At 49.9% G+C, this 22,569-nt stretch overlaps 1 protein-coding gene across 32 annotated transcripts; it reads left to right on the top strand.

Moving 5' to 3' along the window:
- The first annotated feature begins 3,846 nt into the window (after positions 1-3,846).
- On the top strand, positions 3,847-22,565 carry LOC310900336 (delta-1-pyrroline-5-carboxylate synthase-like). Of its 32 annotated transcripts, none has more exons than XR_014585030.1 (12): positions 3,853-4,859; positions 5,464-5,614; positions 9,377-9,501; positions 11,195-11,339; positions 14,042-14,115; positions 14,341-14,440; positions 16,174-16,252; positions 17,525-17,666; positions 20,434-20,511; positions 21,001-21,059; positions 21,209-21,289; positions 21,654-21,866. XR_014585030.1 is itself a non-coding variant. In XM_083838151.1 (10 exons), exons 1-9 carry the CDS (start codon positions 4,638-4,640, stop codon positions 20,473-20,475), a joined length of 1,080 nt encoding a protein of 359 aa, XP_083694277.1. In that variant the 5' UTR covers positions 3,853-4,637; the 3' UTR covers positions 20,476-20,511; positions 21,654-21,866. The 32 variants fall into 32 exon arrangements, 11 of the variants coding, with proteins under 11 accessions (XP_083694281.1, XP_083694280.1, XP_083694282.1 ...); XR_014585039.1 differs by adding an exon at positions 20,812-20,893 and having other exon boundaries at positions 3,857-4,859; positions 21,001-21,289; XR_014585028.1 differs by lacking the exon at positions 21,001-21,059 and having other exon boundaries at positions 20,434-20,525.
- The last annotated feature ends 4 nt before the right edge of the window (positions 22,566-22,569 follow it).

The following is a 22,569-nucleotide window of genomic DNA, read 5'->3' on the forward strand; positions in this document are numbered from 1 at the left end:
ATATCTAATCTAAATCTACACTTTTTTAGTTTAAAGCCATTCCCCCTTGTCCTATCAATACACTCCCTGACAAAGAGTCCCTCCCCAGCTTTCCTGCAGCCCCCTTTAGGTACTGGAATTCTGCTGTAAGGTCTCCCCACAGCCTTCTCTTCTCCAGGCTGAACAACCCCAACTCCCTCAGCCTGTCTTTGTAGAAGAGGTGCTCCAGCCCCTTGATCATCTTTGTGGCCCTCTTCTGGACTCATTCTAATATCTCTGTGTCCTTCTTGTGCTGGGGCCCCAGAGCTGAACGCAGATCTCTAGATGGGTCTCACGAGAGCAGAGCAGAGGGGGACAATCCCTTCCCTTGATCTGATGGCCACGCTGCTTTTGATGCAACCAAGGATGCAGTTGGCTTAATGGGCTGCAAGTGCACATTGCCAGCTCATACTGAGCTTCTCATCTAACAACTACCTCAGATCCTTCTCATCATGGCACCTCCAGGTCTCATTATCTAATTTTGCATGAGCTTGCTTTATGTTGCAGGGAAAATGATGACAAAATGCCTAAGAAATTATCTCTTGTGTCAGACTATTTAGCACCTCATAACACCGTTGTGGTAAGGTAACCTGGTGCAGATGACACCAAGCTGAGTGGTGCAGTTGATCCACCAGAAGGAAGGGATGCATCCAAAGGGACCTGGACAAGCTTGAGAATTGGACCCACGTGAACCTAATGAAGTTCAACAAGTCCAAGACCAGGGTGCTGCACCTGGGCCAGGGCAATCCCAGACATGACAACAGACTGGGAGAAGAACTCACTGGGAACAGCCCTGCAGAGAAGGACTTGGGGGTTCTGGTGGACTAAAAGCTCGACACGAGCCAGCAGTGCGTGGCTGCAGCCCAGAGACCAACTGCGTCCTGGGCTGCACCAACAGAGGGGTGGGCAGCAGGGGAGGGAGGGCACTGTGCCCCTCTGCTCTGCCCTCCTGAGGCCCCACCTGGAGCCCTGCGTCCAGGTCTGGGGCCCCCAGCACAAGGAGGATGTGGGGCTGTTAGAGCGGGTGCAGAGGAGGGCCACTAAGATGATCAAGGGGCTGGAGCACCTCTGCTATGAAGAAAGGCTGAGAGAGCTGGGGGTGTTGAGCCTGGAGAAGAGAAGCTTCCAGGGTGACCTCACTGCAGCTTTTCAGTACTTAAAGGGGACTTATAAAAAAGATGGAGAGCGACTCTTGGCTCAGTCTGATAATGACAGGACAAGGGGGAATGGTTTTAAACTAAAAGAGGGGAGATTTAGATTAGAGGTTAGGAGGAAAGTCTTCACTCAGAGGGTGATGAGGCACTGGAACAGGTCGCCCAGAGAGGTGGTGGATTCCCCATCCCTGGAGGTGTTCAAGACCAGGTTGCAAGACCAGGTGTTCAAGACCAGGCCCTGGGCAACCTGATCTAGTGGGTGGCATCCCTGCCCGTGACAGGGGAGTTGGAACTAGATGATCTTTGAGGTCCCTTCCAACCAAGCCATTCTGTGATTCTATGATTCTGTGATTCTATGAACTTAATTGCAAATCATTGAAAGAACTGAAGTTGTGTTTTCCTTCACTGGATGCTCTTGTATGTGCTATTGTCTGCAATATTAATTACCTGTAATTCATAAAACTCAGCCTAGTCACATTTGGAAAGAAGACAGGGGGGTAAAAGAAGACCGACAGCATCCTGCCTTGTATCAGGAATAGTGCAGCCAGCAGGATCAGGGAGGTGATCATCCCCCTGTACTCTGCTCTGGTGAGGCCGCACCTCAAGTACTGTGTTTAGTTTTGGGCCCCTCACTACAAGAAGGACATTGAGGCCCTGGAGCATGTCCAGAGAAGGGTTACAAAGCTGGTGAAGGGCCTGGAGCACAAGTCCTGTGAGGAGTGGCCGGGGGAACTGGGGTTGCTCAGTCTGGAGAAGAGGAAGCTCAGGGGAGACCTTATCACTCTCTACAACTACCTGAAAGGAAGGTGTGGGGAGCTGGGGGTCGGCCTCTTCTCACAGGTAACTAGTGATAGGACCAGAGGGAATGGCCTCAAGTTGTTCCAGGGGAGGTTTAGTTTGGAAATGAGGAGACATTTCTTCTCAGAAAGAGCGGTTAGGCATTGGAGCGGGTTGTCCAGGGAGTCTCTGTCCCTGGGGGTGTTCAAGGAAAGGCTGGATGTGGCGCTTAGGGACATGGTTTAGTGGTGACATTGGTGGTAGAGGGATGGTTGGACCAGATGATCCTGGAGGTCTTTTCCAACTTTAATGTTTGAATGCTTCTATGAAAAGGAGCACAGCTATCTTTGCTTCAACCAGCTGAGGAGCAACAGCTGAGGAGCAACAGGAGTTGATGAGTAACCAACGAAGAATGAGGGAGAGCAGATGAGTGCAGCTGTTTTAAGAAACACTATTCCCAGTTCTTCCACTGTTCTGCTGCAGTATATTGTGTAGGCTTCACTGAAGCCTGTTCTTTGGACCCGTATAATGAATACACTAGCTCTTTCAGAAATGTCTGGGCTTTTAGCAAAGCTGACTGTGGTCCTGAATTAAAGACAGTAGGGGTAGATGGGGAAAGAGCAGCGTTCTTTCAAAAGAATATTTTTAAGAAAAAGAAAAAAAAAAAGCTACAAACAATGATTCTGAAATTATATGATAAGGAAATTTTTAATTTCTCCTGGGGCATTGCTGAACCCAATCAAACCAGTTTAAACCTTATTAGAAATACCAGTGAAAAAGGCAATATTATCCTACTGGTGTAGGTTTTGGAAATAAAAAACCATCAGAGGAAGGAGTTGGCCCTCTCCAAATGAAGTGGGTTACAAAATAGCAGATCTTGCAGACTTTAGTGTGTAACCTACCACTTTGAATTCTCCTAGTACCGAAAGACAGCAGGGTTTCAGCTATTTTGACATGTTTAAAAAAATGTTGGGATAGTGTACTGGGTCTGCCTGGGATGGAGTTAACTTTCCCTGCAGCAACCCATACAGTGCTGTGCTCTGCACTTGGTAGCTAGAAAAACATTGGTACCATACCAGTGTTTTTTACCAATCATAACGAAGATATGCCTGACTAGAGTCACTCAAGCTCCACCTAAAAGGGACAGAATCACAGAATCATAGAATATCCCGAGTTGGAAGGGACCCACAAGCAAGGGTCTGCTGGAGGCTCAGGGCCGTCTGGGGCGTCTAACCCACAACCATTTGATAAGCACCCATACTTTCTGTTACTTCTTAATTTTGAAAATGTTTTAATGAAACCATGCATAGGAGTACGCTTTAAAGTCATGGAGGTGTTTGTGCTTTGAGGAAAAAGCCGCACCAAGTTCTTAAATGCCTTCGGAAAGGACCGTGACTTTCCTAGAGTCAGCTTGGGTGGCAGTCACCAGCAAAACAGAGCACACAGCCAGCTAGGACCTTGGATGCCAAGTGCAAGGTGTTTCCTAAATGTAACATACACTCCCTTCTGAACTTTACCATCAATTTGCCTCCAACGGATTTTGGTATTCCCGAAAGGACTGGGATTAAAGAACGGGCATGTGCCTCAGCAGTGCAGAATTTTATTCTGCAGATAAAATTTCTTGTTCTGTGGTTACGTTTTCTGGTAGCTTGTATTTTGCAGGAAGCACTTAGAAACATATTTAGCTTACTTCCAAACAAGTAAAGACAAAGTCCTGTTACCTTTAGGCTAGGGCTACATTTCCCTGGAAGATGCCACCTGCTGCAAGCTTTGTTAGGAGAGGGCCAAGCATACCCAGACCTTCTTTTTTAAAAAAAAGGTTAAAGAAAAAAGGCACCACAGGGCAACCTCTGCCCTAAGTTGTGTAAACACATAAAGCTGTGAGCAGCGGTTTGTTTTTTATTTGTTGTTGTTGTTGTTTTTTTTAGCTCACACATCAGCGCAGCTTAGTGCAAGAAGGACATGGAGGTGCTCGAGAGAGTCCAGAGAAGGGCGACGAGGCTGGTGAGGGGTCTGGAGAACAAGTCTTATGAGGAGCGGCTGAGGGAGCTGGGCTTGTTCAGCCTGGAGGAGGCTCAGGGGCGACCTTATCGCTCTCTATGGGTGCCTTAAAGGAGGCTGTAACGAGGTGGGGGTTGGTCTGTTCTCCCACGTGCCTGGTGACAGGACGAGGGGGAATGGGCTAAAGTTGCGCCAGGGGAGGTTTAGGTTGGATGTTAGGAAGAACTTCTTTACCGAAAGGGTTGTTAGGCATTGGAATAGGCTGCCTAGGGAAGTGGTTGAGTCACCATCGCTGGAGGTCTTTAAGAGACGTTTAGATGTTGAGCTTAGTGATATGGTTTAGTGGAGGACTTGTTAGTGTTAGGTCAGAGGTTGGACTGGGTGATCTTGGAGGTCTCTTAGACGATTCTGTGCCTGTATCTGCTCCGGGAAGCCGTGCCTACCGCTCTGCTTCCGCGCATGCGCGGAGCCGGCCGGCTCGCCTAAGGAGGGGGAGCCGGGCGGCGCCGCAGGACCCCTGCCCGCGGCAAACTGGCGGCGCCCTTCTCCGGAGCGGGAGCCGCGCCGGGCCGGCTCTGTACCGGCCTAGGAACCGAGGACGGAAAGTGGCCTACAGAGCGTGCCGGCACTGAGGCTGGAAGCACTCCGTGATTGGCTGGGAATTGAGAGCGGAACTGCCGTCAGGACATGCCTTCACTGAGGACGGAAACACTCCGTGATTGGCTGGGAACCCAGGGCGGAAGTGGCGTCACGGCTAGCCTTAACTCAGGGCGGAAACGCTCCATGATTGGCTCGGAGGGTCCCAGGGCGGAGGTGCCGTGCAGGGCTTGCCGGCACTATGGGCGGCAGCTGTCGGGCCGGGCCGGGCTCGGCTCGGGCCGGGCCGCCGAGGCGCGGTGCCGCAACGAGGTTGGTGGTCGGTGCCGCCCCGGGCCGGGCCGGGAGGGGGCGAGGCGGCGGGCGGTTGGAGTGCCACGCGGTCGGCGGCTTCTGCGGAAACGGCCCTTGTGCGGGGCGGGGGCGGCGCCGCGCCGGACCGGAGCGGAGCGGACCGGGCGTGCGGCGGGGTCTGCACTGCGCGGGGCTTCGGAGGGCTGGGGGAGAGGGGGGCGGAGCGGCGCGGGGGGGGGAGGGCGGGCGCAGAGAGGTCGGCGGGGGGGGGGGGGCGGTTGCGTGCGCTTGGCCGACTCCCCTCTGGGTCGGATGGACTGCTCCGTCCCGCGGCATGCTGGGAGCTGTAGTTCTGTGGTGCGCGGCTGGTCTTTCCCGGGGCCGGGGCCGGGCCGTGCGCGCCGGGAGGCGCAGGTTGCCGCTGGCTGCGAGCGCGGCTGCCGGCGGTGAGGCGAGCGAGAGCCTTCGGGGGCGCTTCCCCGGAGCGTCGGGCCGGGAGGGGTGGGGGCTGCGGCGGCCGGGCGCGGGTCCTCGCTGCGCTCGATCGTCGGGCTGCGCCTCGGAGGTTTTCCTCCCCCCGCGTGCTGACGGCCGGCTCTCTCCTTTCCCTGCGGCTCACCAGGGCAGAAGCAGCTCCCCGCCGCTGGGACCCCCGCGGGGTTTGTCGCCGAGCGAAGGTGGCGCAGCAGCTGAAGGGAGGAAAGCTGCAGCTGGCGTGCTGCAGTCGCAGGTGTCCCAGGAGAAAGAGCAGCCCGTCTGTCCCAGCTGTCCGGGTAAGTCGCAGCGACCTGCGGGTGAAATCCAGGCGTGAAGGGGATTTTGGTGGCTCTCTTAGACGGCTAGTCCTACCAAAGGTCGCATCGGTTACAAAAGGTAGTAGTAACCTTGCAGTTTGTGTGTTCTGTAACGTCTGTAGCACAATAAACTGGCAGGTGAAGAAATGAGCAGGTACAAATACACGTGACTCCATCGCTGAGATTAAATAACGTGCAGGTTCTTCTGTGTTTTGTCTTCCAAAGCGCGTTGTTTGACTCGGTGATCCTTAACGATGATCCTCGGTGGTCCCTTCCAACTCAGAATATTCTATGATTCTGTTGTTGCCGAGCGCCTGAGCTTTTTGCTCACATTACTGAGGAAAGGAATGGCTGTGCTTCTTCCCCACCCCCCTCTTTTTTTCTTTTTTTTTCCTCGCCTCTTCTCCCTCGATGACGGGGACTCGAAATGTTTTTCTCAGATGTCCATGTGAAAATTTAAAAAAAAAAAAAAAAAAGAAGCTGATGGTGAACACTGACAGAATTGGGTGACACTTTCAAGGTAGAGGGCAAAGAACGTGGAAATTCCTAGTACGTTAGTGTTACTCTGTTAACAAAACCGACGTACACGCCGCTTGCTGTTCCTAGTTTTTTGGTTTGGCCTGGTTTTCCTTTCAGAAGTCTTCCTGAAGGCCTTTGTGGACAAAACTCTGTCCTGCTTCAGCTTTAAGAATTAGCCTAGAAATAATGAACAAGTGCTTGCAGGGCTTTCCAGGACGCTAGTTGTGGTCAGTCAAGAACGACTTGGGAGGCAATTCCTTTCGTGGAATCGTAGAGTGGTTTGGGTTGGAAGGGACACTTAGAGATCATCTAGTCCATCCCCCCTGCCTCGATCAGTGGCGTCTTGCACTAGGTCAGGTTGCTCACAGCCCCACCCAGCGCAGCTTTGAGCACCTCCGGTAACGGGGCCTCCGCAGTTTCTCTGGGCAGCCTGTTCCAGTGTCTTACTACCCTCATCGTGAAGAATTTCTAACTTTTGTTCAATCTAAATATGTCCTCTTTTGGTTTACAGCTGTTGCCTTGCCCTGTCGCTGCAGGCTCTGGTAAAAAGTCCTTGCCTGTCTTTTCTGTGAGTCCACTATACGTGTTTAAAGGTAGTAATGAGGTCTCCCCAGAGCCTTCTCTTCTCCGGGCTGAAGTGTGACAGAGCCCTGCTGCTGGTGCTGGCTTGCGGGTCAGTGCTGAGCCACTGGAAGGAGGTTTTTATGTACTTTTCCAATTCCTTCAAAGGGAAGTTGAAGTACAGACAAGCTGACTGAGAACACTCCAAAGTGGTAGGCGTGAGACGTTTTGTAGGACACCAGCTCTTCTCCTCTGTGAGCGGAAAGAAAGCTTGTTGGGGCACAGGTATCTAGCATAGAGGGCCTACTGCAACTACTCAGAGCTTCGGTTAGTTCATTCAACCACCCAGCTTTTAGGCTGTAGGGTGTGCCTGGGACTGCTCTCTGAAATGATGGGTAATAGGCAGCACGCCTGAGGGGGGTGTGCTCCATGAACTGCTCTGCCAAGCTTCAGGAGGAGCTAGGGAGACTGAGAAGCTTCTGGGAGCCCAAGAAGGTGGTAGATCAATGGATCTGTGCTCTCCCTGTCTGGAACACACATGCCAACTTTGAACAACCACTGCTGATGTGGGTCCAGTATCCGATCCGCATCAGGATAAAGGCAGCAGCTAGAGGGGGACACCAAGGAGTCGAAGCAAGTTACTACGTGGAGCTGTAAGAGGAGCCACTGCTTGCACAATCAGCTTCCGGTACAAAACAGGTATGAGGCTCTGGGTATTGTTAAACAATGGATGTGAAAAGAAGGAAGAAGGGGTTTCTGTGCGAGTTCCACCAAGGTCAGATCAACCAGCTCCTTGTAGCAAGTGCAGGATCAAGGCCAGCGTTGTGAAGAAATAGTGCCAGGATATAGTCACAGGTGACTGCCTTCTGAAGGGAACAGAGGTGCCCATCTGCAGACCAGACCATCTTTATTGAGAGCTTTTCTACCTGCCTGGGGCTTGGATCAGGGACATTGCTAGCGAGCTTACGAGCTTAGTTCAAACTTCAGATTATTCCCTACTCCTGCTCTTTCATGTGGGTACCAACAAATTTGCAGCAAGAAGCCTGTGTTCAATCAAAATAAATTTCAGGGCCCTGGGAAGATAGCTAAAGGATTCAGAAGCACGGGTATCGTCTAGCATTTTGGGATATATTAAACACAGCGTAGCCAGCTGGTCAAAAGAGGTGATTCTCCCACTGTATTTAGCGTTGGCGAAGCCTCTCCTTCAATATTGTGTGCGATTCTGGGCTCTACAATATAAAAAGAACGTTAAGATCCCTGAAAAGGTACAGAGGAGGGCAACAAAGCCGGTAAAAGGATTGGAAGGCACGCCCTGTGTGGATGCTACGGTACTTCTGCTAGCTCCTCAGGATTGTATATAGTCATGAGTAATACTCCTGATTCTAAATACATAGTCTTTCCCTGCATGTAAGCCGAACGCTATTCTACAATCGTTTGCTTCTTCCGGCAGTGGATTCTGTCTTTCAGTGATTTATGGGTACTTTACATGTCCTGGATATTGCTTTCCAGATACCTGGAGCTTGCTAGCTTTTCTGTCTCCCAGACGTGTGGCTGATAGCGGTCTAGTCTTGTGAGCTGTGCTGCCGTGAAGTCTGTCACCTGTTGATGTTGAAGGTACTTTTGTAGAAAGAGGAAGGTGGTAGGTACAGTTTCACACCAGGACATCAACAAAATCACGTACTCTTTTTATCATCTCCAGACGTGTTTCCTTCGGTGGCTTCTGGACTTTGGTCCATATTGTAGGCCCTGAGAAGGAAGGAGGTTGGCTTTTCATAACCACAGTTTCTTCTAGCTGTTTCAGATGGATTTCATGGTTGATTCTAGTTGAAATGACTGCCTCAGGAAAAAAAAATAACAAAAATGATAGTCCAAACAACTTATAAAAAACAAAGAAAACACCGCTCCCATTTCCTCACAGCTTATTCATTTGCTGTGGTATCTTCTTTATGGAAAGAAGTGTCCTTTCCTTCCCAAGCTGTAAAGGAAGAGTTCGGGTACTCTTCACTTGTGCACTTTAATCTGTGACGTGTTTGTTCGCATAGAACTTCTGGGAAGTTTGGCGGTAGAGTTTAGGGTTTACATGTTAGGTAAACAGAAGTATCGCTCAACTCAGAACATAGTTAAATAAAAGTACAACATTTATTTAAAATGAATAGGTGTGTGTCTATAGTCTTGTGTCCTTTCTTTGCAGAACTCAATAGTTAGCCTTTATACATATTTCTAAGTTGCCTGGTTTATCAGTGTACAACACAGCATTCGGGAATATCATCTAAGATTTTAGGTGAGGAGGACTGTCCTTTGTTCAGTTGTGCACTCTTGTGTGTCAGCCCTGATTCTGAACCATATAAAAGCTGGAAACTTCTTTCCGGTTTTCTCTCTAACCTCACTGAAATGTGGGTACTTCCCAGTGTACCTGATACTATTCAGCATGTGGATATTCTGTTGCCTCACACTAGCTACAATTCCGGTGAAGTTACACATCTTGAGCCTGCATGTTAGTGTTTCATCCTTTCAGTTCCACAAAAGGAGGGTTCAGTGGAAGTTTTGAATCCTGTAAAGTGGAATACAGGTTTTTAGCCCCAAAGGCTTTAGTTATTTTTCCCTGGTGAGCTTTGGAACAGAAGATATGTAACATTAACAGTTTTTTATTATTCATTTCAGGACTCTTTGACAGCCCTCCAGGATCCGATGATGCAAAGCTCACTGACATATCCTACCCAGGAGACCAACAATCTGTGACATTTGGAACCAAATCCCAGGTGGGAATGGGAGGCATGGAAGCCAAGGTAGAAATATAGAACACTTATTCTCTTACTGAGAGGGAAAGGGAGATGTGGAAAGGGGACTTGATAATACAAGATTGAGAGGAGTGGCCGATAGAGCAGATAATTGTGTTGCCATTCAGAGGAACCTTGACAGGCTGCAGATAGGGGCAGGCAGGAACCTTTTGAAGGTCAGTAGAGGGAAATGCCAAGCCCTACCCCTAGGGAGGAACAACTCTCTTCACCAGCACTGGTGGTTGTATGTCTGGGCTCAGAAGGTCTTTGGAGTTCAATCCAGTTGTCAGCTGGTCACAAGCAGCGTTCTAGAAAGTTGCCTGGCAGAAAAGGACTTGGGGGTGTTGTGCTGGTCAACAGCTCGTTGAACAGGAGCTGGCGGTATGCCCAGGAGGCCAAGATGGCCAATAACATCCTGGCTTATATCAGAAATAGCGTGGCCAGCAGTACAACGGAAGTGATGGTCCGTCTGTGCTTGGCACTGGTGAGACCACACCTTGAGCACTGTGCTTGGTGTTGGTCCCCTCGTGTGATGGTTTTACCTTGCTAGACAGCTGAACTCCACCACAACCGCTCTCTCGCTCCCCCTCCTCGGAAGAGGAGGGGGAAGAAGAGAAGGAAAGAAACAACTCACGGGTTGAGATAAGGATAATTTAACTAAAGGAAAAAATAATTATTAAGGAAAAAATATTATTAATTAACTAGTCTGACTAAAGGGAAAAAAATAAAAACGACAGGCAAAGGCTGTGTGAAAGTGCAGAGGAAAGAAATTACTCTCTACTTCCCACAAATGAGCGATGCTTGACCACATCGTTGAAGCAGGGCCTCAACACACAGACGTTTTCACAATGAGCGCCCACCCCTCCCTTCTTTTTCTTTTTTCCACCTTTTATTGCTGAGTGTGACATCATAGGGTATGGAATATCCCTTTGGTTGGTTTAGGTCAGCTGCCCTGGTGATGTTCCTTCCTCGCCTTTTGCCCGCCCCCAGCTTGCTAGCTCTGGGAGGTGTTAGAGGGAGTCCTGATGCTGTGCCAGCATTGCTCAGCAGCAGACACGACGCTGGTGCGATACCGGTGCTGTTCTAGCTACAGGTGCAGAGCACAGCACTGTATGGGCTGCTGCAGGGAAAGCTAACTCCATCCCAGCCAGACCCAGTACATCTCACTACAATAAAGGTACTGAGTTTCTGGGAATACACTCGGAGAAGAGCAGCAAAGCTGGCGAAGGAACTAGAAAATGACGTGAGGAACAGGTAAGGGAGCTGGGATTTAAGTCTGGAGAGAAGAAGGCAGTGGGGAGGCCACACTGATCTCTACAGCTACTGAAAGGAGGTTGTAGCAAGGTGTCGGTCTCTTTCCTCAAGTGACAAGTGATAGGGTGTGAGGGAATGGCCTCAAGTTGTGCCAGGGGAGGTTTAGGTTGGCTATCAGGAAGCATTTCTTCATGGAAGGGGTGGTTAGACGTGAGAACAGGCTGCCCGAGGAAGTGGTAGAGTCCCCATCCTTAAAAATATTTAAGAGACATGTGGACATAGCACTTAGGGATATGGTTTAGTGGTAGCATTAGGTCGATGGTTGGACTTGATGGTCTGAAGGGTCTTTTCCAACATAAGTGATCAAAGTGGAGCAAGAATTCGTGTTGAGAATGGGGATTCAAATAACAAGTGCATTTTTGGGAACTGGCTCTATCCTTCATCGTAGGTGAAAGCAGCTCTGTGGGCCCTCCAAGGAGGCACCTCTGCAGTGATTGCAAGTGGAACCCACCCAAAGATCTCGGGTCATGTCATCACAGATGTTGTGGAAGGGAAGAAAGTTGGAACTTTTTTTTCAGAGGTAAAACCTGCAGGTGAGTACGGAAGTAACATGTACATTGGGAGCTGTAGAGATTTCCTGGAAGTTTAGGGTCGAAATTTGGCTAGGCCTGCCTGTTCAACAGATGGGAAACTACGCTCTGCTTGACAAACGGCTTTTGAAAGGTAATTTTTAATGTTGGAATAGAACATCTTGAATCCTCTGCTCGGGTTCCTTCCAGCTGATGACTTGCTGCATCAGACTTGCATTCAAAGAACTAGGTAGAATTTGTATTGCTTTTAGTCTTAGAGGTTATCGTCTATTATTGAAGATTTCAGGGTGAAAGCGTGCATATAGAATGTACGGCTGAACTAAGATAGTGTGTAGTTTGGGTTTTTGTCGTAAGTTCTTTTAATGGCTCGGTCTTTTGTTACCGTATGTAGGAATGTTTTCCTGCCTCTGTGTTGCTGTGACAATGTAACAAGGGCCGCAGAAAGTCAGACCAAAGATCGGTGGTCTTAGCAGAACGGAACGAGTATAGAGCGATACTTGTGACTTGCACTTTAAGACAAGCCAATGCCTTTGAGTATAAAAACGCTTAATGTGTTTCTTGTAAAAATCGGCCATATCCTTTGAACCCATGTAAACACTTAGCATCCGTGGGTCACAGCAGTCACGAGCCTTAACTAGGTATTGTGCGTAAACTCTGGAGCTAGCACTATGTGGAGAACTGTAGTACCGAGGCCTGATTTCCCCTTTTGCCTCTGCATTGCTTCACGTTTATCTGCTTTGAATTGTACTTGCTATTTGGTTGCATAGCGGCTGCAAAGGAATCACAGGCTGGTTGAGGTTGGAAGGACCTCCAGAGGTCACCTGGTCCAACACCCCTGCTCAAGCAGAGCCACCCAGATCTGGTTTTCCAGGACCACGTCCAAACAGGTTTTGAAACCTCACAAAGACTGTGACTCCACGACCTCCCTGGGCAGCCTACGCTAGTGCTCAGTCACCCTCACAGCGAAAAAGTATTTACTGATGTTCAGGAAACCACAGAAGGGGAACATCCTGTGTTTCGGCCTGTGTCTGTTGCCTCCTTTTTTGTTCCTTGGGTACCAGTTAGAAAAGTCTGGCTTTGTCTTCTTTCCACCCTCCCTTCGTGTATTTACAGACATCGATGAGATCCCCTCCAAGCCTCCTCTTCTCCAGGCCGAACGGTCCCAGCTCTCCCAGCCTGTCCTCATAGGAAAGGTGCTTCAGTCCCTTACCATCCTCGTGGCCCTCCGTTGGACTCTTTGCAGTGTGTCCAGGTCTCTCTTGTACTGGGAGGCCCAGGCCCAGCACTCCAGGTGCGGCCTCACTGTTCCTGAGCAGAGGGGGAGGATCGCCTTTCTTGACCTGCTGGCAATACTTTGCCTAATGCCACCCAGGATACCCTCAGCTGCTTTTGCAGCAAAGGCACATTGCTGTTTCGTGTTCAAGTTGGTGTCCACCAGGAAACTTAGCTCCTTTTCTGAAAAGTTCCTTTCTGGGAAAAAGTGCGATATCAGTGCTTTTCACTTTGTCCTACTGCAATAAATTTGTATCAGCTATAAAGCTTTTCATCTTAACCCCATTTCTCAGACAATTACAAATATGGTGAACAGCAAAAGTAAAGGTGAAATTTTACTGCAACCCTTCCTCTACCATGGAACATGGTTACTCCCATTCTTTCTTTTGTCTTCTGTCTTCCAAAACACACTTTAAATACTCAGGTAACTTTTTAAAATGAACTCTTATCTCCTCGCGTGTGTCACTCTTTTTCAAAGAACACGAAAATACTCTCTACTTTATAAAGTATGACCTCGCTTTAAAAAGCTGTTTTAACACTCCTTAATTAAGTCTTCTTAATCAAGTGTCCGCTAGTTCTTTTCTTAACTCCTGTTATTTTCCTTAACGTGGGAATTCCTGCTCTGGCAATTTCTGTAGGACGCTTCTGAAATAGAAGTCCAGGCCTATTAGTCACATTTCAAGTCATCTGTCCTACAGACAATTTCAAGAGAGTTAAAAATGAAAACGTAGCTTATCCGTGAGCTACTTGAGAACTCCTTAGTGAAATGCTGCGTGAGCCTTTTGACTTGTTACTTCTGCTTCTGTTTCAAAACTTGTTCTGTATCATTTCAGTTTGAGACAGGTTCTTTGATATCCATGCTAAGAAGAAAACCTTTCTTCTGTAGGAACCCTTCAGTGTGCACAGGGAGAGGCGTGGAGAGAGCAGCTATTCTGCAAGCTGTTACTCAGGCCGCTTTTGGCTTCCAGTACTGTTTGTACATTCCCATGTTGTTTTGCAATCTTTTCTCTTTTCGTTAGTTGTCTAATTAAACTTTTTCAAAGGATGCCTCCCTGTTTTCAGTTTTCTCCTACGCCCTGAGATTTAGCCGTCCTTGTATTCTTTTGCTCTTTGTCAAGTCTTTTTGATACGAGCTGTATGCAGCTTTGATACAAACTTGTTTGTCCCCTATGACCTGGATGATCTTGCTGAATCTCCGTGATGCCTTGAAAAGGGCTATGCTCGGGGACCGTGGCAGCATTTTGGTATCTGATACAGATTTTCCTGTTCTGGCATACAGTGAATTTCTTTGATATGTCTATTAGGACCGTACCTGTTTTCCTGCTTTGAGTAAGGAGTTGGAAGATGAAAGGTTAGCGTTCGTTTCCTCCCACATGGGCTGTAACCTTTGTCTGCATGTCTTGTGGTTGTGTTTTGTTTGTTTGTTTTGGCAGGCCCTCCAGCAGAGCAGCAGGGTGAAAGGTCTCGAGCTGGTGGCAGAACCCTGGCAGCTCTGCAGCCTGAGCAGGTGAGAGAACAGTATGTGCTCACTCTTTAAGGTTGGGAACATGTGGCAAGTCTTAAAATACAGGTTTATAACACAAATGGGTCCTGGAAAAAATCAGCTGGCTCCAAGCATTCAGGGAGTCAAGACAGTGAGAAGATGTGTCAGCAGAAATGAGCTGAAGTGAGCCAGATGTCAAACACCATGGACTTCATATAAGGATGCAGTTCAGAAACTTTTCTCTTTCAGAGAGCAGAGATTGATTATTGTCTTGCTGACTTATTACCTGATCAGAGAGAAGAAATTCTCTTGGCAAACGAGAAGGACTTAGAAGAAGCTGAAAATAAAGGTAATATTATGGGTCCTTTCATGGTACTCCTGTTGTCATGAGCTTTTCTGGGCCTCAAAGGAAATGAGCAGAACTAGAATATTCCGTCACCTGCAATTGGATATTATGGCTGTCACAGGTTGGTGAGCCCAGGACTTTGAGAGCTTGTCAGTGGAAACAGCTGCAGCTTCCATAATTACATGAGAGATGTCTTCATCAGAGAAGACAGAGAGGCCTTTGAAAACAGCAACCCACAGCATTGTTTAAAAAAAATAAAAATCTAAATAAATAAATAAATAGCGTTTTCTTTTGCCAAAGGAGGCTCGCTTTAGAAATTGAATATAGCAAGTATCTGCCCTGTTATCGTCATGTATGAAATAGCATGAGTATCTCCTGGGCTGGTTAACGTAATGTTTGGCCCCTGTGGGGAAGGTTGTTACTTAAAAATGATGCTTTCCAGAACGAACCATATTACCTTCTGACCGAGGAAAGTACAGTTCAGGCAGCATAGACTAAATCCGTTCTTTTGTGTTCGAGTGGTGCATCGAGAAGCTGGTCTTGGGTTAGAAAATGTGTGAAACTGGCACGTCACAAACTGTAATGCAGAGAGATCTTTGATAACAAAAGCGTATTTCTGTTGGTGAGTTATTGGAAGGCTGCAAGAAGTCTTGCCTCAAAAGACTCTTCTGAAATGAATTCTGTTGCCATCCCAATTTTTTTTTTCTACAGGCACATTCTTGGGACTTGCTTCTGCAATGTCGAGAGTTATTCAGGGTTGGTTTTTGATACCCAGCGTAGAGAAGGAGTTAGCTTACATTCAGGTGCTGCGGTTTCTGCACATGTCTTATAACGTAGGTTTCCTGCTTAACTTGCAATTTATGAGGTTCCTACCACTGAGCACTTTCCTGTCCATGCCAAACGCAGCTGAGTTGCAGGCTACCATTAAACATCAAATGTTTAATATAGATTGTTAATAACAAATCGCAACTGTTAGGAATATATGCTAAAAAAAATTAGCACAGAAAGTAGAAGCTCTAGGCTGTGAGTAGTCTGTCCCATACTGATACTGCATGTTTGCACTGAGGCAGAATGATTGCTTTCACTCGCTTGTGGAGCGATGAGTCTAGGCTCTCACTGCTAGTATTTTTAGCAAGACTGATTGAGCATTTCTCTAACATATGAGCAAGTGTTTGAGGAGCAAGTGATGGGTATGGGCACTTAGAAAGAGACTGCCAAAGGGCAGCTTCCTATTTTATAACTGAATTTTGTGAGCGTTGGTCCTCGTTTCATACTGAAGGGGAGTATGCTCTAGTGAAGGGAGTATGTTCACGTGAAAGGAAAGGGCACTAGTCTCCCTCGTCTGCCATTATTACTTCCTTGCTGCTAGCTCTGTTCTTCATAGAAAGCCAGTATGTTTCCTCGTCACATTCTAGTCTGCCTTCCTACACTTCAGCCTTTGCCTCCTGGGTCTCTTGCCTTGCATAGACAATCTCTCCCCTTCTCCTCTTCTTCTTCATCTCATTTGTAAACCTTTTATCAGGCTGATTCTTACTGGCTTCCCACCCCCACCCCCCAACCTTTTTCTATTTTTTCATTTTTTTCTGTTTTTTTTTTTTTACAGACTTAGGATGGCTTGTCTTGTTAGTTACTTTTCTTCCTGCCAGCCCCCAGCCTCAAGTTCTCTGATGCGACTTCAGAGGATCATCTTTGATACCTCCGCATCTGTATAATACGGTTTCTGTCCCATGCTGTAGCTGACGGCAGGACGGACTCTGAGTGCAGAGGAGAGGTTGCTTCCTCCGTAGTTTCCTATTGCGTCTCATACTGGTTTGGGTAAGCAATTACAGAGGAAATTTGACTTCTCCGTGGAGCAGTGTGTGCCTGACAGCTAGCTGGAGACAGCACACACGGCATTGAGTCAGCGCTCCGAGTGCGGTCCTGAGTTGCAGTAAAGGTAAAACAATTGCAGACTGACAGTTTAGCTTCTAAGGAGCATATACAAATAGCATGTTTGCCTCTACTGCTTAAAAGGCGAGGTTCCGAGATCATATTTCACGGACTGCTTCCTATAGAGTTCAAGAAATCCAATCGTTCTGAAGTACAGCCGCGCTCTGTTATTGTTTAAAGGGAACAAACTGCTTTGAGAGCCGTTACGTGGGAGGGAACCGAGGGCGGAAGTGACGTCAGGGCGTGCCCTCACCGAGGGCCAAAACGGCTCCGTGATTGGCTGGACCGTGAGGGCGGATGTGGTGTCCGAGCGAGCCGTCATTGAGGGCAGGAGCATTCCATGATTGGCTGGGAACCCAGGGCGGAAGTGGCGTCACGGCTAGCCTTAACTCAGGGCGGAAACGCTCCGTGATTGGCTCGGAGGATCCCAGGGCGGAGGTGCCGTGCAGGGCTTGCCGGCACTATGGGCGGAAGCTGTCGGCTCGGGCCGGGCTCGGCTCGGGCCGCGCCGCCGAGGCGCGGTGCCGCAACGAGGTTGGTGGTCGGTGCCGCCTCGGGCCGGGCCGGGCCGGGAGGGGGCGAGGCGGCCGGAGGTTGGGGCGCCACGCGGTCCGCGGCTTCTGCGGAAACGGCCCTTGTGCGGGGCGGGGGCGGCGCCGCGCCGGACCGGAGCGGAGCGGAGCGGACCGGGCGTGCGGCGGGGTCTGCACTGCGCGGGGCTTCGGAGGGCTGGGGGAGAGGGGGGCGGAGCGGCGCGGGGGGGGGAGGGCGGGCGCGGAGAGGGCGGCGGGGGGGGGGGGGGGGGCGGTTGTGTGCGCTTGGCCGACTCCCCTCTGGGTCGGATGGACTGCTCCGTCCCGCGGCATGCTGGGAGCTGTAGTTCTGTGGTGCGCGGCCGGTCTTTTCCCGAGCCGGGGCCGGGGCCGGGCCGTGCGCGCCGGGAGGCGCAGGTTGCCGCTGGCTGCGAGCGCGGCTGCCGGCGGTGAGGCGAGCGAGAGCCTTCGGGGGCGCTTCCCCGGAGCGTCGGGCCGGGAGGGGTGGGGGCTGCGGCGGCCGGGCGCGGGTCCTCGCTGCGCTCGATCGTCGGGCTGCGCCTCGGAGGTTTTCCTCCCCCCGCGTGCTGACGGCCGGCTCTCTCCTTTCCCTGCGGCTCACCAGGGCAGAAGCAGCTCCCCGCCGCTGGGACCCCCGCGGGGTTTGTCGCCGAGCGAAGGTGGCGCAGCAGCTGAAGGGAGGAAAGCTGCAGCTGGCGTGCTGCAGTCGCAGGTTTCCCAGGAGAAAGAGCAGGCCGACTGTCCAGGTAAGTCGCAGGAATCTTTGGGTGAAACCGAGGCGTGCTCGTAAACTTCCTGCAGCCCAGGCTCAAAGGCTTAATCGAATTTGCAGAAGCGCGAACTGCTCGGTGCAGGGAAGCACAAAGGAAAGCCACTTAGTGCCTGCCAAGCTGTAGTAGCTTCTTAGACCTAGAACGAATTGGCCTGTCGAGTTCTGTCTCTTTGTTGCTCAGTCTATGGTACGAGAGGCTAACCTTTGTCCCGCCTCAGCTTTCAGAGTTGTCCTAGAAATAAACCGGTGCTTGCAGGGCTTTCCAGAACGCTGGTTGTGGTCGGTCAAGACAGACGTGAGAGGCAATTTCTGCCTGTCTGTCTGTCTATTGGTTATGTCCCGAGAGTTTTGCTTTAACTGTGTGCAACAAAAGAGGCCTTGGGCCCGTACTGAGCAGCGAGAGAAAGCAAAACTCCAGGTAAGCTCTGGCTGTGGCAAAGTTGCTTGGGAATTGAGCGGGTGGGGGTCTTTCCAGCGGAACTCGGTACGCAGACGGAAGCGTGACCTTTGAGGTCCCTGTCTGTCTTGCGGTGAAGCTGTGGTATTTGACCCATGACTGTATGGAGTTGCTAAATCCTAGAGGGGATGATAGAGACGTCCCTGGTTCAGCCTTTTTTGCCACAGTCATTGCAGAAATGTTGGAAAAGTGAGTATCATCCCTCTCTTTAAATTCGCCTTTTAAAGCATTCTTTCTGCAGACTCCTGTCTGTGGTTTAGGTACTTGATTTGTGTGAAACAGAGCCAGACTTTCCTATTAACTAGCGCCCTGATTGAAATTGCCTGTCGTCGGAGGACAGGAACTATAAATGGTGCTTGGCAATTTAAAATCTCTTGGCTTCTACGGAGGCTAACTTGCCAAAGTGAGTAGGAAGTAGCCTAAAGTTCGGTAAAGACGCTGAATAGAAAAGGTCCTCTTCTTGATGGGGAAAGAGCTTCGCAGAACACGAGCTCTGTTTCCCGTAGGGCTCCCTACTTACCCACCCGTTCAGCGACTATTGCAGGCTTTGACTGGTCCCCTCAGGTCCGATATCGCACAAGCGTTGTGCCGCAGATGGTACCTTAGCTTACTTTCCATCTCGTGCTGCGTTACTTATACCCGCAGAAGACTTACTTCAGCGTCAAACCCTGTGCGAAGCGTCCCCAACTCATGCCAGTGGGACCATCCCGTTGTGGCTGGTAAAATCCAGGAACAGGACGGTGCTTGGAAGAACGTAACCTATGGAGGAGCAGGCAACAGTCTCCTGTTAGGCAACAGGTTTTCGAGACTGGTTTTGCCACCCCTCCGCGCATTTTGAAGGAGGCAGTCCCTAAGCTGATGCAATCCAACTGCATCTAAGCTGTAGGTTGGTACTTCCATAAGCTATAAAGGAACTTAACGTGTTGGTTTTTTTGTTTGTTTGTTTGTTTGTTTTAAATCGAGGCTCATGTGCATGCGTTTGGCTTGTCCTGATGGCTGGTGTAGATGATCGCTCACGTGCCCCAAAGCTCCTTGTGCTGATGTTGGATCTGCCCCTCGGTAAAGGACGGCATCCCGTGCGTTCAGCTTTTCTTCCTTACCGTCTCGTATGTATGTATGTATTTACTTTTCTGAAAGAAAGGGTGGATATTTCATGGGTCTCTCTGTGAGCGTATCGAACCAGGCCGCAGTAAATATGTGTAAGCGAGTAGGCTGCAGCATGTGCTGGGCAGTATCGGAGTGCTACTCTGCTAGCAGTGGAGAGCCAGGTGAAGGTGTCTAGGGTAAGGGCTTGTTCTGCCTCAGGTTGAACGGAAAGTTTCTGAAGTTGAGCATCCCGGGGGATGTTTGTAGGACTGTTGTTAGACAATAAAAGTTCAGATGGCTGTCGACAAAGGGGATTTTGTTGGCTCTTTTAGATAGCTATACCTACCGAAGATTGAATCGGTTACAAAAGGTTGTAGTAACCTCGCAGTCTCTATGTTCTGTAGCATCTGTAGCAAAATAAACTGGCAGATGAATAAATGAGCAGGTACAAATACACGTGACTCTACAGCTGAGATAAAATAACATGCAGTTTCTTCTGTGTTTTGTCTTTCAAAGCACATTGTTGCCGAGCGCCTGAGCTTTTTGCTCGCGTTACCGAGGCAAGGAATGGCTGCGCTTCTTCCCCCCTCATCCCTCTCTTTTTTTTTTCTCCTCTCCCTTGATGACAGGGACTCGAAATGTTTTCCTCGGATGTCCACGTGAAAATTTAAAAAAAAAAAAAAAAAAAAGGCGACGGTGAACACTGACAGAATTGGGTGACTTTTTCAAGGTAGAGGGCAAAGAACGTGGAAATTTCTAGTACGTTAGCGTTACTCTGTTAACAGAACCAACGTACACGCCACTTGCTGTTCCTAGTTTTTTGGTTTGGTTTTCCTTTCAGTAGTCTCCCCAAAGGCTCCACAAAGGACACCTCGTGTATCTTTTCTGTTCTTCCAGGATTCATTCGTCAGGAAAGACGACCGTGAAATCTGAGGGCTGTGGACGAGGGCTGTGGAACCATCTGGTAGATGGTTGTTGCAGTTGCCTTTGGTCACGTCATTCGTCCTTTTAGCTTGCCCTTTACTTTACCTTGAGTGGAATTTTTCTTGCCACGCTATGTTTGCAGTGGTAACATTGCTGCCGAGGTGTTTTTTGACTAAAAATGATCTTAACTGTAGTAGTGAATTCACAGCGTGTGGCTTTGTGTACTGACTCCCATGATCACAACTTTTTTTTTTTTTTTTTTCCTTTGTCATAGATAGGAGAAAAGCTCTCTCCAGAGAGATGGAGAAGGAATTGATTATACCTCTGCCTCATCCTGTGAGACCGGAAGACGGTGAGTGACTAACTGTAAGCTGCAATTCTCAGGAGTCGCATGGCTAAGAGTCTCGGGTTCCTTCTCTGCCTGACCCCCAGGGCCTTAGGCACGGGAAATCTTAGGCTTAATGTTTTTCCCTATGAAATACTGTCACGCTAAGGGGCGTAGCTGACTAACTGTTACGGGTCTGGTCGGATTCAGGTTACTGAACTATCACGGTCACGGATTCACCAATAACGTAGCACACCCTCGCTCTAGTCGCGTTCAATGAGAACTGTCACGGCTAGGAACAATGCAATGAACAGCAATTTATTACAGCAACAAGGACACAGGTTCTTTGGAATTGCCGGCGATAAATTCACTGTCCGCGAAAGCAAGCGAGCACGCATGAAATACACAGGTACTCGTCCTGGCTGTTAATGCATTAAAAGGCACAAAGGCTCTAGAGATTTCTAAGTTTCCAAGGAGACACCTGGTACAACCAAGCGTTCAAATATTACCCCACAGCGTCCCAGTGCGGGGGGAAGAGAGGCTCAGCCCGTCGACTGATCCTGGAAGTCAGAAAGGTATCCTTGGTGATGGTATCTTCCCTAACACCCCCTTTCACTTAAGACAGTTTACATCTATTTTCTCTCCTTTAGGTGGGGCTTGAGTGACTCTAGTCAGGCATACCTTGGTTATGTTTGGTGTAAAGTTTTCTTGCTTTCGTTTAAAGGTAGAGGGGTCTGAGAAACTCAGAGCATGCCCTCAGCGAGGGGTGGTCGCACCTTGGAGACACGGAGCTTTTGGGATGGAGGTGTGTTTTGGTATTATGATGATACTAGAATGAGCAAAAGTTCCCTAGAGTGCAGTGTTTTGTTAAAAACATGACAGGTCGTTGGCTCAGGGTAGCAAACGTGCAGCTTATCGGTCTCAGTGTGCACAAGAGCATCTGGTCCCCATCTGGTCGCAGAGCCTATCCGTGGTGTTTCCACTCCACTTTACGCTCCGTCCCCTTCCTTAGAGTCAGCACACCAAGTTCCCCTAGTGCGATAGCACGTAAAGTTGGAGGCCTAGGGAACGCTTAGGTAGCGCAGCTGCCTTCCACCCTGAAAGCTTCTTCGATGCTGTACGCTTTCTTTAAAAGTTGAATATGAGTTTAATTTGCCTTGTTACTTAAGGCAATTACTCCGCAACTGCCCAAAGCAGCGACAGTGAGAAGCCCACTTCCAGCATCCGCTCCCCATGCAGGGACGGACGGACGGACAGACGGACGCCGCTCTTTGCCTTGCCCGCCAGGGGAAGGGGAGAACGACCGGGCAGGGAGCCCCACCGCAGCCCCCCTCCCGGGAGTCCTGCACAGCAGTTTAATAAAGTTTGCTTTACGGCCTGTGCCCCCTTTGGTGGTTGCCATCGGGGGAAGTGGCTGTCGCCGTCTGTGTGTGGGTGCAGGTTCCGTAGCGGGGTGGGTGTGGAGGGGGGGGGTGGCCCCGTGTCCACCGGCCGCTGGATGCTGACGACCCCTTGGAGTGCGGGGCCAGCCCTGCCGGGTGGGGGGGGGCAGCTCGCTGCTGTCTTTGCTCCCCGGGCTGGGGGGACTGCTCTGTGTGGCGGGGGCTGCTTGCAGAGGTGCAAGTGGGGAGGGGGCTGGGGGTTCCCAGCAGGACCCCCAGGGCAGGGGATGGCGTTGTGGAGGCCGGGTCCCGGGGGATTGGCGGCTGGGGCAGGGAAAGCCCAGGCAGGGGTGGCATGGGGTGGCAGGCACGGGTCTGTGGGTGCTGGGCTGCAGGTGGGGAAGCCTGGAGCTGGCTCTGTGGTGTTTGCAGTGTCAAGCCGCCAGGAGCACCATTCCCCCAGCAAGCCGGTAGTTGTGGTCATTGGGCTCTGAGCATCCCGTTGCCCATGTTGGGTTCGTTGTTATTATCTCCCTGCCTTTTTTGTCCCGATAAAAAATGTACTGTTTCAGCTTGCCGCCGCTCAGCTTCCCAGCCATGAGCGGCACGTTGCTCAAGGCAGACACTTCCTCCCTGAGGCGGCGTGGGGTGCAAATTTCTGCTGTTTTCGTTTGTGCTTTCTCTGAGAAAATAGTCTGGGAAG

The sequence above is a fragment of the Anser anser genome (genome assembly GCF_964211835.1).
Source record: "Anser anser genome assembly, chromosome: 5".
Taxonomy (NCBI): Eukaryota; Metazoa; Chordata; class Aves; order Anseriformes; family Anatidae; genus Anser; species Anser anser.

Excerpts from the sequence above, each read along its gene's own strand:
- LOC310900336 (XM_083838150.1), top strand. The coding sequence starts at position 16,664 with ATGTGGTGTCCGAGCGAGCCGTCATTGAGGGCAGGAGCATTCCATGAT. Across the intron at positions 17,667-19,112 it reads AGAGCAGGCCGACTGTCCAG|GCTCATGTGCATGCGTTTGG; the intron begins GTAAGTCGCAGG and ends TTTTAAATCGAG. Across the intron at positions 20,512-21,653 it reads TCCTGTGAGACCGGAAGACG|GCAATTACTCCGCAACTGCC; the intron begins GTGAGTGACTAA and ends TTGTTACTTAAG.